Source organism: Sclerotinia sclerotiorum, genomic scaffold, assembly GCF_000146945.2.
Source record: "Sclerotinia sclerotiorum 1980 UF-70 scaffold_8 genomic scaffold, whole genome shotgun sequence".
NCBI lineage: Eukaryota > Fungi > Ascomycota > Leotiomycetes > Helotiales > Sclerotiniaceae > Sclerotinia > Sclerotinia sclerotiorum.
This window is the reverse complement of record NW_001820828.1, coordinates 210,609-225,513: the sequence shown is the minus strand read 5'-3', so window position 1 is coordinate 225,513 and position 14,905 is coordinate 210,609. Positions and strand designations below refer to the sequence as shown.

The 14,905-nt window shown below is 39.7% G+C and overlaps 5 protein-coding genes across 5 annotated transcripts; 2 read left to right on the top strand and 3 right to left on the bottom strand.

Moving 5' to 3' along the window:
* Positions 1 to 781: 781 nt before the first annotated feature.
* Positions 782 to 2,969, bottom strand: SS1G_06407 (arginyl-tRNA synthetase; the record flags this gene model as incomplete). Its single annotated transcript, XM_001592118.1, has 3 exons — positions 782 to 1,202; positions 1,272 to 2,482; positions 2,541 to 2,969. The coding sequence occupies 3 exons, from the start codon at positions 2,967 to 2,969 to the stop codon at positions 782 to 784; spliced, it is 2,061 nt and encodes a 686-aa protein (XP_001592168.1).
* Positions 2,970 to 4,235: 1,266 nt separating this feature from the next.
* Positions 4,236 to 4,779, bottom strand: SS1G_06406 (predicted protein; the record flags this gene model as incomplete). The annotated part of the gene is made up of 2 exons (XM_001592117.1): positions 4,236 to 4,306; positions 4,359 to 4,779. 2 exons carry the CDS (start codon positions 4,777 to 4,779, stop codon positions 4,236 to 4,238), a joined length of 492 nt encoding a protein of 163 aa, XP_001592167.1.
* A 2,964-nt stretch (positions 4,780 to 7,743) lies between these two features.
* SS1G_06405 (predicted protein) lies at positions 7,744 to 8,346 on the bottom strand (the record flags this gene model as incomplete). Its single annotated transcript, XM_001592116.1, has 2 exons — positions 7,744 to 7,922; positions 8,238 to 8,346. The coding sequence occupies 2 exons, from the start codon at positions 8,344 to 8,346 to the stop codon at positions 7,744 to 7,746; spliced, it is 288 nt and encodes a 95-aa protein (XP_001592166.1).
* Positions 8,347 to 12,426: 4,080 nt separating this feature from the next.
* Positions 12,427 to 12,624, top strand: SS1G_06404 (predicted protein; the record flags this gene model as incomplete). The annotated part of the gene is made up of 2 exons (XM_001592115.1): positions 12,427 to 12,484; positions 12,518 to 12,624. 2 exons carry the CDS (start codon positions 12,427 to 12,429, stop codon positions 12,622 to 12,624), a joined length of 165 nt encoding a protein of 54 aa, XP_001592165.1.
* Positions 12,625 to 13,599: 975 nt separating this feature from the next.
* On the top strand, positions 13,600 to 13,716 carry SS1G_06403 (predicted protein; the record flags this gene model as incomplete). Its single annotated transcript, XM_001592114.1, has 1 exon — positions 13,600 to 13,716. One exon carries the CDS (start codon positions 13,600 to 13,602, stop codon positions 13,714 to 13,716), a length of 117 nt encoding a protein of 38 aa, XP_001592164.1.
* Positions 13,717 to 14,905: the final 1,189 nt, after the last annotated feature.

Sequence of the window (14,905 nt, the reverse complement as noted above, 5' to 3'; positions counted from 1 at the left end):
TAATCTCTCTTCTAAGTTCTACGGAAATGCGAAGCTCTCGGTAAGAGAGCTTCTCAATCTAGTCCTAACAGGACTAGTGCCCTGTGCACGTGCTACGCAGGAACCATTCACTTTAACATAATACTATCTATATTTAAAATGAAATATGAATTTCAAATTAATATATATTTATATTTATATTTATATTTATATTTATATTTATATTTATATTTATATTTATATTTATATTTATATTTATATTTATATTTATATTTATATTTATATTTATATTTATATTTATATTTATATTTATATTTATATTTATATTTATATTTATATTTATATTTATATTTATATTTATATTTATATTTATATTTATATTTATATTTATATTAATATTAATAGAAGAAAAAAAAAACACACCTTTATCTGAAAAAGCATATACCGATATCTTAGATCTTAAGTTTTAGATTTATAATTTTCATATTGAAAAGAATAATCGAGACAGTTTATTATCTTATAGATTTACTTAATACTTTACTATTGAGTCTAGTCTTAAGCTACGGATCGTGCGTTTGAGATTTTAGATTTGAGATTTTAGATTTTATCAATAAGTACCTAGTATGGTCTACTCTCAGTTTTCTAAGTGATAATGATCGCTTCTGTAACCTATACTATGATCTCGTATTGATTCTAATCCTCGTGCAACCAATTATCAAAACCATGGCTTAACTTTTACTTCGTTCAGCAAAAAATATTTGCCATATTATACCACTCGTCAACTCATATACCACACCATCATCTACATTCTCTCTACAGGACTCAATCCCAAAATTCTCATGCCATTATAAAGAACCACTCTAGCAGCATCATAAAGTGCCATTCTAGCCTTCATGACTTCTTTCTCACTACCCATAATTCTAAGATGATCGTAACTACTGCTGAGTACGTGAGTCATCTTGAATAGATATGTCAAAATAGTTGTTGGTTCCAAGGTCTTGACCGTGTTTTGAACGACATCTGGGTATTGTGATAGAGTTCTGATGAGGTTTTGAGCGTGGATTTCAGTGAGAAGTGATAGATCAGCTGAAGCGATTTCTTCTGCGGTAAGTGCTGCTTTGCGGGTGATGGAGCAAAGACGAGCGTGGGCGTATTGAAGATATGGACCAGTATCACCTTCGAATGATGTCATGGTATCCATGTTGAAGGTATAACCGTTAACACTGATTTTAAAATTAGTTTGTGATTCTTAGTTACGAAAAGGGAATAGGTTATAAAATCAATTCACTCACCGTTTACCACTCATATCTTGTACCATGACAGAACTAATACCAAGAATATCGGAAGTAGCCAATGGATCGGCAATTTGTTCATATTTAGCTTCATTCTTTTGCATAACTTCATGCATCTTTTCAGCAACATCTCTTAAGATGTCATCCAAAAATTTGACAGTACCGCGACGAGTACTCATGCCATGTACCAAACCAAAGTTGATATGTTGACACTTATCCCGAAGTTCTTTGTAACCCAAAAGCTCAATAATCTTGAATAATTGTTGTAAATGCAACTCTTGATCAGTTGCAACAACATAAATCATCTGATCAAAGTCATACTTTTCTTTTCGTTGCAACAGTTCACTGATGTCTCGAGTAAGATAAAGTGCTGTGCCATCCCTTCTTTTGACAATTGCTTTTCCAAGACCTTTGCCAATCTTTCCTGGAACGTGTTTGGTGAAATCAACAATCATAGCACCTTGCGATTCTTCAGCAATCTTCATTTCCTCCATTTTCTTTCCGGTCTCCTCCATTACTTCTGCTTTAACTTGGGATTCTCCTGAATAATCATCGAAATGAATATTTAATCGTGCATATGTCTCCCTATATCTCTTAATACTGAGTTCACGGAATCGAGCCCATTGCGCAATTGCGTTTTCATCATTCTCCGTCATTGCTTTGAAATATCGACGAGCTTGTTCATCTAGTCCCTCATTCTTGATATGCAATGCTTCATCTGTTTTTCCTTCTGCCTCTAATGCTGCCATCTTATCAGCCTCGGCTTTGACATCTTGGTTGATTTTGACGTAGATTTGGAAAAGATGGTTGATTGGATCTGCCTTTAAAGCTTCTTCATCTCCATATCTGTCAAAGCCCAAAGCCAACAATCCGTATTGTTTGCCCCAATCTCCAAGGTAGTTGACTCGAGTAACGTTCCATCCTACTGCTGCGTAAAGATTCGACAAGAAACCTCCAATGATGGTACTTCGAAGATGACCTGCATGGAAAGGCTTTGCAATGTTCGGGGACGAGAATTCAATGACTATCTTCTTTTGTCCTTTTGATGGATCTTCTGGATCCACGAGACCAAGATATTTGTTTTCTCCAAAGTTCGACCCTTGTCGGATAATGGTAGGAATGAGAAGTTCATTAAGTTTGTCGGCTTTGAAGAAGAATTGCAGGTAGACGCCATTGGTGGTAGGTTTGTGAACGAGAGGAGATTCAGGATACTGTTTTGATCAATGTTTTAGTAAATCTCATGATCTAAATAAGTTGCGACAGATATACCTTGGCCGCCCATTCCTCTGCCAACTCGTTGGGCTTTTTTCCCTTGACTCGCAAAGCTGGCACAGGTAAGACTATGTCACCCTTGTCTAAAGTATTCGTCCATGCTAATGCACGGTAGATGATGGTAGATTCTACACCAGTAATCTCAGTCAAGGTAGAAGTAATGTGAGCTCGGTAGATATCGACAACGTTGACATCAGGGTGACAATTAGGGAATTTTGGGAGATCCGAGACACTCAAAGACTTGAGCTTCTCGGAAATGAAGTTTGAGGACGAATCTGTCGCCGCCATCTTGTATAATGTGGTTGTAAATGTGCGAAAAGAATTGAAGTGGTGGGGTTTAAATCGAGGGGTAGTTTGGACTGAAGTGGGTATCAATTTTAGACAATGGTTTGGATGTTTTCGCAAGATGGAAAAGGTGAAGATCATATGGTTGGGACAAGGTCAAAGGAGGAAGAGAAAAGAGAGAGTATTCATGAGAAAAAGAAGAAGATATACTTTTTCTCTTTGGGAGGATGGTGAAGTTGGGAAGGTAAATGATTTTATATGTTAGAGTAGGCTAACCCAATATAAAAATTTATGAGTCTTTGCTTCTTATAATTCTTGTTGGTGACTCAATACTTTAGAAACCCCTCAAGGATTTTTCTGCAGGTTCAACCAGGTGCTGGGCTTTTTTTTTCTGTTGGTTTTACTTGTTTACCGCCTTTGTGGTTGTTTCTGCCTTTAATCTAAGGACCACATTACATTGATCGTTTGTGGTTTCTGCCTTTTATCTAAGGACCACTACCACTCTACATTACTCGAGTAATCGTTTCTGATTTGTGCCTTCTATCTAAGGACCACACTATACCCCACCTCCGGCACCTCTGAAAGTTCCGCCCGATGTCAAACACGTGGTAAATCCACACCGCCTTCTATAATAGCATTTTCGTGGCAGAATATATTCGAAAATTCATTCTGGAAAATGTTCAAAGCCAAGCATGAACTTCACATCTCTCGAGCCACTTTTATGGTAACAGTAACGGTAACACCGTATATCGAGGGGAATTTCAATTTTTGAAGGAAGAAAGACTAGACTTAATTAAGATCTAAACATCCTTCCATTTCCCCGCAGCTCATATTGGAAGGCTTGGCGTTCACCCCCTCTCTCACTTTCTACCGTTCCATACAAGGAGAGCTGTCAAATACCTCTTATTTCCTACCTAGGTCCACTTTTGCAACCTTCTCTCATGTTTTACCTCTTCAACCCAAAACATCATGTTCTCCTCCAAATACCATAATTCAAATCATTGTTACTTTTTAATTCATGATAGTTCGTACTTAATATTTTCTTAAAACGATCCAAAATGTCATGATAATGATATTGAAAATTCCTTTCCTTTTTAACGCCATCCATATTCGAACAACCAATTATATCTGATCCGAAAGACAATAACCTCCCCTCTTTTCTTACACCATACCAAGTCTTGTCTATATCCAAACAAAAGACCAAGAGATAAGTATGGTATATATTCCTCTAAAAAGGAATGATACTGATAACATACAACCATGTAGAAATCCCAAAATCATAACCCCCAAAAATCAAAATTCCAAAACGCATCAAATATGAAGACCGAATTCCCACCCATTACCCCGCACTTCGATACCACCTCATGTTGTGAGACTCTCCAACATTTTCAGCGTTTCCGACCTCATTCAATGAGCTGGAGTTGGAATATCTTGTCCATCGTCCCGTAACATTCGAATGAAAGCACGTTCTTGGGAATCTACGTCTGTTAGCCAAATCTGTCCCCAAATAAATATCAGAGAAATTCTTACTCGGTCGAGTATAGTTTGGACCGGACTCTTCCACGGTAATCGACCGTGTATCCACCTGTTCATCGCAAACAACTGCACCATCTGGACCTGACTCGGGAGAATAATCCATTCTCATCAAACTGATTCTAAGACGATAGCGGCCAGTGGCGTGAATTGCAAGATCTGGGAAAAAGAAGTATGCTTGATCGCGAACACCCCTCAATCTGGTTTGAGCAATTGGATGCGCGGAATCGGCGGCTTTACCATCCATTTGTTCATATATGACTTGGCCGCTGGCGTAATGGATGAGCGAAACACAGGTCCAGTAGCCGGCAAGATGTTCATACAAATCATGTTCGCTACTGAGTTGAACAATAAGAGGAGGATACAAGATTGCTCCTGGGCGAGCTCTAGCGGGAGGTTGAACTGCGATAGACAACATGTTGAAGGTAGAGTGGGTATTGAGACTTGTTGAGTATGGCTACTGATGGAAGAGCTCTTTGACTACCAGAAACTGGAACCCAAAGTGTTATGAAAGATGCAGGTTATCGAACGCGATTCTCTTCTTCTGAATTCAGCCAACAACTTGTCAGTTGTCGAATGTGGTAATGCTCGAAGTGCTGGACTTGTGATGGCGGATCAATGCTTGACTGGATGATATTGGAAGTGTGTTATGATTGTCGAAATGAGGATGATGTGAAGAGAGGACTGATTGAGATGATGGTCAGGAATACTTCGAAGACATGGACGAATGGACTCCTTTTATCTTTCTTCATGGCTCACACTCGGAGAAGAAAGTAAATGAGGCTGAGATAGTTCTTGAGCATATCCTAGATGAGAGAAAATCTTCAATCCCGATAGGTATCTCAAAAAGAGCTCATGCCGCTTCAATCGATTGGAGAACCACCCGCTTGTGTTCTCACGACCAGTCAAAGCCAATCTATTTTCGATAATATCAGCTCTGACCGCATTGACCGAAGAACACTTTCTTGATTTACTGCGGGTAATCCCTCTCTGTGGCCCTTTCTTCTTTGTTTCTTTCTTCTTTTTCCCTCAGACTATTGCTCGGGGAATTCCACGCAAGGGAAGCCGGTTGCACTGATACACACATAATTGTGAGAGTCTTAGATCTACTCAAGATTTGAGCGTTGTATAGATCTAATGCAACGAAATGCAAGATTGATTTCATGCCGTATTCCCAAGGGAGTGGTCCAGGACCACGGTGGTAAATCGCAAGCCATCCTTATCTCGGTAAGGGCCACTCGGCCACGCTAAGGGAAAAAACACAGGCCATCGGTTCCGGCATCTTGTCACCATTGTCACCTCGGCTCTTGAGGGGCAATGGAAAAAATATCAATAAACTACAACAAAAGAATACAACAGGATTGGGGACTAAAATTTCAAATTTAATTTGGATTAAACTTGGATTGATGTTACATTGGAGAGATATCTTTCTCTTTTTAACATTTCTTTCCCGTGTACGTCGATAGTACCCGGGCACTTTTCCCTTGATGTCAATGGATCATCTATTCTACACCTTAATCCGAGCTTATTGACTATACTTCAGCCCGAGTTTAGCATCAATTTACTTTTGCACCTGACTAATTCGCTCAATCCGAGTTTAGTATCAATTTATTACACCTGACTAACCCGCACATCAATCCGAGTTTAGCATCAATTGGGCTACACGTCAATCTGATTTTAGGATAATCAATTGCCGGATGAATAAGGGTTTCTTTCAGTGAAACTTATTGACACACGGGAGAGTCTTATTTTCCTCTCCTAAAATTCTTAGTGTAAGGCGGTGTCAGCTCCTCAGTTATATGCATTATCACTTTTTAGTATGGTGTGTTGGTGGCGCTCCTCAAAAGCCTTTTTGGAGGTTATATGACCGATTTTCAATACCCTGTTACGGTCTCGTGGGGATCTCAGCTATTTAGGGCTAAACATCAACTTAATCACAAATGACCGATCGGTTCCAGCTTCGGATATCTTTTCTCATGGGGGTTAAGTGATAACACCCTTTCGTGAATTTTTTCTGAAGCTTTTTTGAAGCTGGAATGCGCATCAGTGATATCAACATTCAGAGGCTTCAAATTTCATGGTCATAGTCATGGTTTACTTGCTGTTGGGTCGGGCCTCGGGTTCAAGGGTATCAAAAGCCTCATGACATACTCACCAAATCTTCACAGTCACACGACATTATTGGAGAAAACTACCAGCAAGGATAAAAATCGAGTGGATTATGTGTCCAATTATACCTACTTCCGCGAATGGAGTGAAGGGATTCACCCGATCTTCTGGACTCATCTAGACGCTGGCTGATTTTGGGACAGGGTTCAATGAAGATTCTTCTACTCGGGAAACCGCTAGAATTCCCAAGATTGCAATCCCAGTATCCTGCATGGCAGAAACACTCCCTCTAGCTTCATAGATCTGGTTTGAGATCTTGGTATCACAACATATTGCCGCTGCACCAGGGTTTTGGGCCCCTCAAATAATCAATTGCTGGACGAACTACTCACTGCTATTGTACCCCACATCTATCATGGTCAAATTTGGAGGTAATTATTTTCACATATTGTACTGGAAACCGCTTACATAACCAAGAATCGGTTGATGGAAGTCATTGTTATTTTATTTTTCAAAGGGATAACAAAACATCAAGTGGAAGGAGAGAACATTGCTTGCGGGTCGAAGCGTTAAGGAGGGGTAACAGTTGGCGCAGTTGCAGGTCGCAATTACCCCCCCAAAACCTATCATGAGTTCTTTCCTCCATGGATTACCATGATCATTAAATTTCCGATTAATATCGACTCTAAAGATTTCTCTCTTTTTATTTCTCATTCCTTAATCATATATTTCCCTCATTACCTATGGCACCCTTAGACAGCCATATACCACGTATTACGAACCTTACTTCAAAGACTGTTTGACATTTTCTTCCGCGTTCAGATCGTGGGACTTGAACAATACATACGAGTCATTCTCAACCCTCGAAAAGTTCACGGACCGTCACAACGAACACATTACTAGGTACTTATCACATTGGCATCATGATACATCCTTCTTGCAGTCATGCTGTATTGTGTCACAGGCACCTTCTGATATGCTCTTCATAGTGTTTTTGAGACTCGCACTTAGTTGTAGCCTCGATTCATGTATACTGTTGAAGAGGACACCATACTCCGCATCATTCTTCCATCTATTTTCGCCTGTGTCGCAATCATTTTGGCGTATTCGGCTTTGAACTTTTTCTACAAACGTCAATTCGGAAGTCAACGTCGGGATTCAACACATACCATATGAAATCGACAGTCAAAGGAATTACGGTTCTGATCATCTTACTCGCTGCAATTGGTTTTTTTATCCTCGCTATCATTGTTTACATGAGCTTTAAGAAACTTTACTGTCGTCGAGAATCGATCGCGGGCCAAATCCCTGAGCACACTTTGGCATGGCGTACCAAGGTGTAAGAATACTCGCCTTCATGTGTATCCGATTTGAACACATTCGGAGAAGCCATTGAGGAAACACCTAACCGACCGGAGATTCCTGCCGAACCTTCTCTCTTACGGCCCTTTCCTTACGTGGCAGATAATTCTCATGTTAGTCAGCGCGATTCGTTGAAAAGTAGCATGGCTATTCCGATCTGGTGGCAGATCTCTAGGATCACAAACTCGATCTACGCACTGGAAATTTACCGTGTGGCCGGCCGCTCATCAACAAGCACCAGTCCCTCAAATGAGCATCATATCGGGAACATTCAGAAATCATTGAATTGGCACGAACATAGCACTCTTGTCATGTCAGACCAGAGTCTTCCGTTAAAGAGGTAATACGGAATCCTCTGGTATTGCGCGGCTTATTGAGATTGCGATCGACCTCTAGATAGCTCACTGCATAGAACACGAAAGATTCCTACAAAACCACCCGAAATCACCTCTACAAGGCTCTCGCCTTCCTTCTGGTGATTGTTGACCGCTACTTGACCCCTGGTCCCATACATATTTACAGGATCTTCAATTCATCAAGGCCGTTATGTGACTCACAATCTCATCTATCGAATATCGTGATCCTCCTGACACTCATCAAGATTTAGATCTCCGAATCTAAGCCATGTGAAGTACACATCTTGTCTCTTTCTGCTAGTCACTAATGAAAGCCGCCGACCCAGTTTAGTGGATTACGTGCCGTGAGACAAGTGTCAATTTACTTCAGATCAACGTTGCATGCAAATTAGAAAATGGGATCCTACAGTACGGGCAAAGCAAAAGAAATTGTCACAATCATATGATTACTTTTTATGCATATATCTTCCTAGTCTCTTTTTAATGGAGCAAGGCAAACCCCTGAAAATATCGCGAGCTCCAGAAATATTAAGGTTAGATTTTTGGTCCCTACTTGCGTGGCACAAAATGGCCGGGTAAGCAATTCTAGACTGATGGATCAGCAGACCCCCGAGATTCTGGCTCCGGCCCCATTTCCCCGGCGAATAGACTCCCGAACATTTGTCCCACTGAAGTTCAGCACCAGTGATCTGAGGGTAATCCAATTTCTACGTCATTTCTTTTTCAATTCGGCCATGTCGGCATGAGATTGTTATTGTATTTGTTTTGATTGCAATACGATGGTGAGATATTAGATCCATGGGATTTGTCGGGGCGTAATACGCTTTGATGGTATCCGTGATTGTTGATGTAAGAGGCTCCATTTTTTACCCGGGTTCGGCTGATACCGAAGTTTTATTGGGGAAATAGGGATGGATTATTCAATTATCGATTCGACCTTCATAGACGGATCCAGGGGTGAACAAATGATCTTTACAGCACCTCTGTTGAGCGCTGCACATGAATATATGTATATTATGAAGAGGACAGATGTCATATTACGATCTTCCTCGGATCACTTTTATTCCTCCCAAAGCAGAAGACTCACAGCTGTCATATCTGCGCCAAGGTTATGTCAAACAGCTTCCTATTCCTCCTAGTATTCATCGCTATGAGAACCATGCCAATGATTGTAACCATATTAGTAGTCCTAACTATCACCTGCACGGCACGGATGAATTTCGACTAATGCACGGATCAATAGCATTGAAGGTTCCCATGTTTACGACATACTGTTTTCCCTACAGTCCTAAGATGAATATATCCTCACAAGACGACATAATGGTAAATCGCAACATCAACAATATATTCTCGAACTGAAAGGTGTCGGTGGTGGATGGGGATGGGAGGGATGAGAAAAAACTTTTGGGGATTGCTAGGGACGATTTCTTAGTTATGCGGATAGGGCAATGTTAGGTAGAAAGACGTGGATATAATTTGGCTTTACAGGATAGGAAAGGAGCGGTACACATTTTGGTGAAGAATTGAACTTTTGAGAATATTTATAAGTTCTGTTCTTGCGTGATGGGGATAAAGGGATAGTGAAGGGTGAGGTTCGTGGTTCTTGATTAGATAGATGTAAGGTTAAGATGTAATTTTTATAAATTCATTCTCTTAATTTAACCTTAACCTTATGATGTGTTTCTGTCGGTCTATTTGAAAGGCTGTGATGGGAATTGTATTCGGTGTTGTCATCTTCTATCTATCTTATTCAATTTCATTGCATATTTCTACCAAATCTCAAATCTCCAACCTCAACTCTCCAAACCTCAAACCTCTAAATCCTGTAATAACTCACAATAATACTTCCCTTCATTATATACCAAACAAACCCTCAATGAATAAATCTATAATACTATATAGAATAAACTTATAATAACCTTGTTATAAAAATACCAGAAACTCGAAACTCAAGATCATAAATCAAAATTTAAAATTTACCCCGCTGTATTATAAGACTTATATGGTAAGGTTAAGGGTAAGGTTAAGGTTAAGATTAATTTGGGTGGATGAGTTTATGGAGATAAAGAAGTCTGTATTTTGTATTAGATGATGAGTATGCGGGCTGATCTGGGGGTGATTAGATGGTTTTGGGTTGAGGGAGGTATGAGGAGGGGGTGAGGGACGGGTGAGGTGAATGGTTTATGAGTGAGGAGTAAGGTATGAAATGTATATAAATTTTATTAATGATGGTTTATTGTGAAAGAAACGGAGGGAGGGGTTGGATTCGGTTGGACCGGGGATTGAGAATGAGGGGATAGGCTAGGATGGGGTAGAGTGGGTTTATTAGGTATCTTTAAATAAAAAAGAGGGGGAGGGGAGGGGGTTAATTGGGGATGAACTAAAGTGGTTTTTTAAGTATTAGTGAGTTTATATAGATTTAGATTTGGGGTTTGCAATTTTGGGTGTGGGATTTGAGATTGAGATTGGGTTTAGGTTTAGTATATTTTTATAAAAAGATTATAATAAATATTTAAGATTTATATTTTGAAAAAGAGTAAAAAGAGATAAATAAAAAAGGATATGGGATGATAGAATAAATATAATCATCTATATATAAATAAATCTTTTCATATAATATACTATTATTATATTTAATTTATTATATTCTTTAATAAAAAAAATTAAATAATCAATCTTTAAATTCATATATATATTCTTATTTAAAATTATCATTTATAAATATAGTGCAAATCTTATAAAACCTTATAAATACCACAACTAAATAAACTAATATTAAAAAATCAAATTAGACATTTCTTTTATATCAAATCTTACATAATTACACTAAAATTTTAAATTTTAAAATTTCAAAATTCAAAAACACAAATCCACTAACGAATCAACAAATACTCTTCACCACTCTCCCTTCAATATATTCTATAAATATAAAAACAACCCAACTCCCAACTCCTAGCTGTCCAGTGTCTTATCCGGGACCGTGGTTATGGGATCAGCCGGTTGTACGTATACTTGTGAGATGTGAAATTTGAGATTTTGAGATGGAAGGGGATGGGGAATATTCTTCTGGATCGGCGGGTTCTAGAATCATACATTGCGGATTTGATTGGGAATTGTGGAGGTGGGGGTTTGAGGTTGGGGTAGGTAGAAGAAGGGGAGGGTTTGGAGGGTTTGATTTATGGATTTATGGAGTAAGTCTTTTGGGGGGGAAAGAGGGAGACATATGATGATTAAGATTAGGAATATGTGGGATAGTGTTTATGTTGGGAAATTGATAGATTATTATTGTATTTATTGTATTTATTGTATTTAACAGCGAGGGTAGTGAGAAGGAAATCTCAAAGTCCAGAGGTAAATATCCCTCCTTGTCTCCTTTCCACCCATTATTCTCATTCTCGTGTTAGCAATGAAATGCACAACCTTTAGATTCATGCAAAAACAATCTCTACCTCTCCATCTTCCTCGTACAGAAAAGAAAGCATGTCAATAAAGAAAATATACAGGATCAATAGACACCAAGCCTATCAAGAAATTTACCAAAAAGCACTTACCTACCTACCTTACTCAAAACACATGCATAGATGTTTAACATTGACACATCCTCGGTTATCATAAATATATACGTCATGACGTTTATCCCGTCTTTACAGAACTAAGTTTCACCCACTAGAAGAGGTAAGGGTCCACCTTACTCTGCATCTATCTCACAAACATTATCTGCAGGAAGAAAAGATATCTTCCCCGGTGGAATCGGATCGGAGACAGGATGACAGGGCTTGGTTTTGCGCATGGATATTGCCAATGTTCGTTTGTGGAGGAGCCAAATGAGCGGTATGATTATGATAGATGCCAAATGCCAAACTAGTTGTGTAGCATTAAGATACGGGAAGAAAAGGTTATTCGGGATGAGACAATCAAAGGGTCCATCTAGAAAGGGATTTGTGGTTTCCTAGACGTGTTTGTGCGCATTTTGCTTTTTCGATGTCCCTGATAGAGCGAACTAGATTGATCAGTAAACATGTAAATAAACATGTACTATTATTCTCTTTTTTTCTACCGCCCGCCGTTACTCTCAAAACTTATTCTTGTTTCTTTCCTCTCCAATGTTCAATTGGTATATATTTGTATCTGTGTCCCATCCGCACGGCCAGCGCAGAGCAGCTAATATAGAAGTGCTACTCGAGACAAAAAAAAGGTCTCGTTAATCTAAATTAATCTCTATATTTCCCCATTCCCAGATGTCAATAACCTCCGAGTTTGGGACAACGGCGGTCAAGGATATGAACCCTCAAGAATGTACGATTGAAATATGAGGTCGGTGGCTTGCAGGCACGGGCTATCTTCAGAGGGCTGAATATCGGTCGCGTGGTACGGCGGGTCGAGATCTGGCATCGGACACCATGTACGAGATGGTGGTGGAAGATATGCAGAGCTGATGTATTATGGTGTGACGTTTCATGGATAGTAATGGTCGGGGGTATTGAAGATGCGAAAGTAGCACGACACAAGCGAGTCGATGTTGTGAGGTGTGACTGGGATTTCGCGTTGGAGCACACTCATCAGTGTGGGAGGGAATGGAGGAAATAGGCTTTTACTGAGGTTACTCATTGCTGGGATTTTTCCGATCGGAGTGGAGTTTGGGTGGTAGGTGGAATTTGGTGCGAGATGAGATGTACTTAGATCATGAGATGAGATGAGATGAGACCGTGTGATTTGGAACGGAGGTGGAGATGTAGATTGATGGAGAAAGAAGCCTGAGTTAGATCTGAGTTAGATTTGTGAAACTGTTGTTTCTCAAGTTGAAATTTCGTATTGTCAAAACAAAATGCAAGGTCGTGAGGAAATTTGAAAACGTTAGGAGTCGAGACTCGGTCCATTGATATTGTTAAAAAGCAATTATCAAAATATCTTGTCATCACCACTCGTTCTCAACTTCATAGCAGAATCCCAATTAGGATGGATGAGGGCAGTAAAACTTGGAAATCCGAAGCACAAGATCAGATTTTGACGCAAGTGGCTTGTTGACGTGTCGCACAGCATATATATGTTTGAGATGCGATATGATAAGTCGCATGATATTTGTCTTGATGCCCTCCCGAAGATTGATCCGTCTATGCGTTTCGAAGTATAAGAAATGAAGACTCGGGATCGGTTGAAAGGATGGGAATTCGTTGTGTTGAGGTTCACAAGTGTGAAGATGGATCTTCCGAATGGCCATATCGGTACGTATGTTTTCTTCTCGGTATGATGTCTAGCAGAGACTTCCGCAGATGTTCGTTTTGTTGATGTTGAAAAATCGCGCTTTGATCAGTCTGAGTTCTCAAGTGTTGTAACGCAAATAATGATGAAAGGGGAAGGAATGATTCATCCTTTTTTCATATACAAAACTGATGACCTCTGGAAAATGAGACATGGTTAATGGAGAAACCTGTGACATTCAATTGCGAAAAACTGTCCCGCAAATCGCAGACTGTGAGAGATTATCTCAACCGACCTCCTCTGTTGAATACACCGCTTTAAAGGGGTAGTCGATTTAGTAAATCGATAAAGTAACCAGATCCATTATCCTTATTTTCGCTAGAGCCCAAACTGGAGCTATGAGCGGGAGCCAAGCAACTTCCTAGATCTAGACTAAATCTAAACTTGCCATTCGACTGAAGCACTTCGAAGTATCATGTCATGCGAAAGCAGCGGGATACATTTTTTTGATGTAAGCATTGTGAAAGACTTTTTATCGGTTTCCCTTTTGGGAAAAGAAGATGACAATGTAAACGCCGACAAAAGTTTGCGGAGTTCTGGAGATGAATAATAAAATCATGACTTGTGGATGCGATGATGTCTTTCTGCTTCACTAGTTGGGTCGTTGTTGTCATAAGTTGGCCGGCGACCCATTTTTTGATTTTATTTGATACCGATTAATTCGCTGGGAATGAATTTCTCCGTGGGAATTTTTGCATTTGTAAAATGGATGCTCTTCATGTCGTTTCTCACATTAGCAATTTTTGATGCTAATCAGTAAATTTACCTCCTTCAGGCGCAGCAAGGCTGTTTTATCGCGCGTTTAAGACAGCGTCAAAAGATTTCGCAATTTTCAGGGCGGAGCTCAGGCGCTAGAAAAAGATAGACGCTGCAAACTGTTTACCGCTGGCAACTTTGATCCCACGACGGCGTCAAAGGCCATGATATCCATTTGAATAGCAGAATTGATTCCTAAAGAATAGGAGTAATGTAAGCAGCTCGAAGGCTTAAGCTTCGACCTCAATACTCGTGATGGGGAGAAATTTGCAATCTTGGCCCCGTCCGGGGTATACGCAAAAACTGATCAGAAAAGAGAATTTCTCCATATTTTCTCCAGAAATTGATTTGGCGGATCGCTTCAAGTATCATGAAGCATAGACTCACTCCATTACTCCAGTCATCCAACCTCGGATAACCCGAGCGAAAACATACGCGTAGAGTCGTAGACCCATTCTTACCAACCACCCTGCCCCACAACAGCTATCAGCACCCTTGTCCGTTCATACAGTATTTGCATGTTCGCTCTAGTTTCCCTATACACGCAGGGGAGAGCTTGCTCCCTATCAAGCTTATGTGATCTGGCAGTCAATGCTAGACTTCATATTCAGAAAGAGAACAACAAAAGGGGCAAACTCAAACCTAAAACATTATCATTCTTTCAAACCTCGATATGTATTTTTTAAAAATTGCAAAATCTTC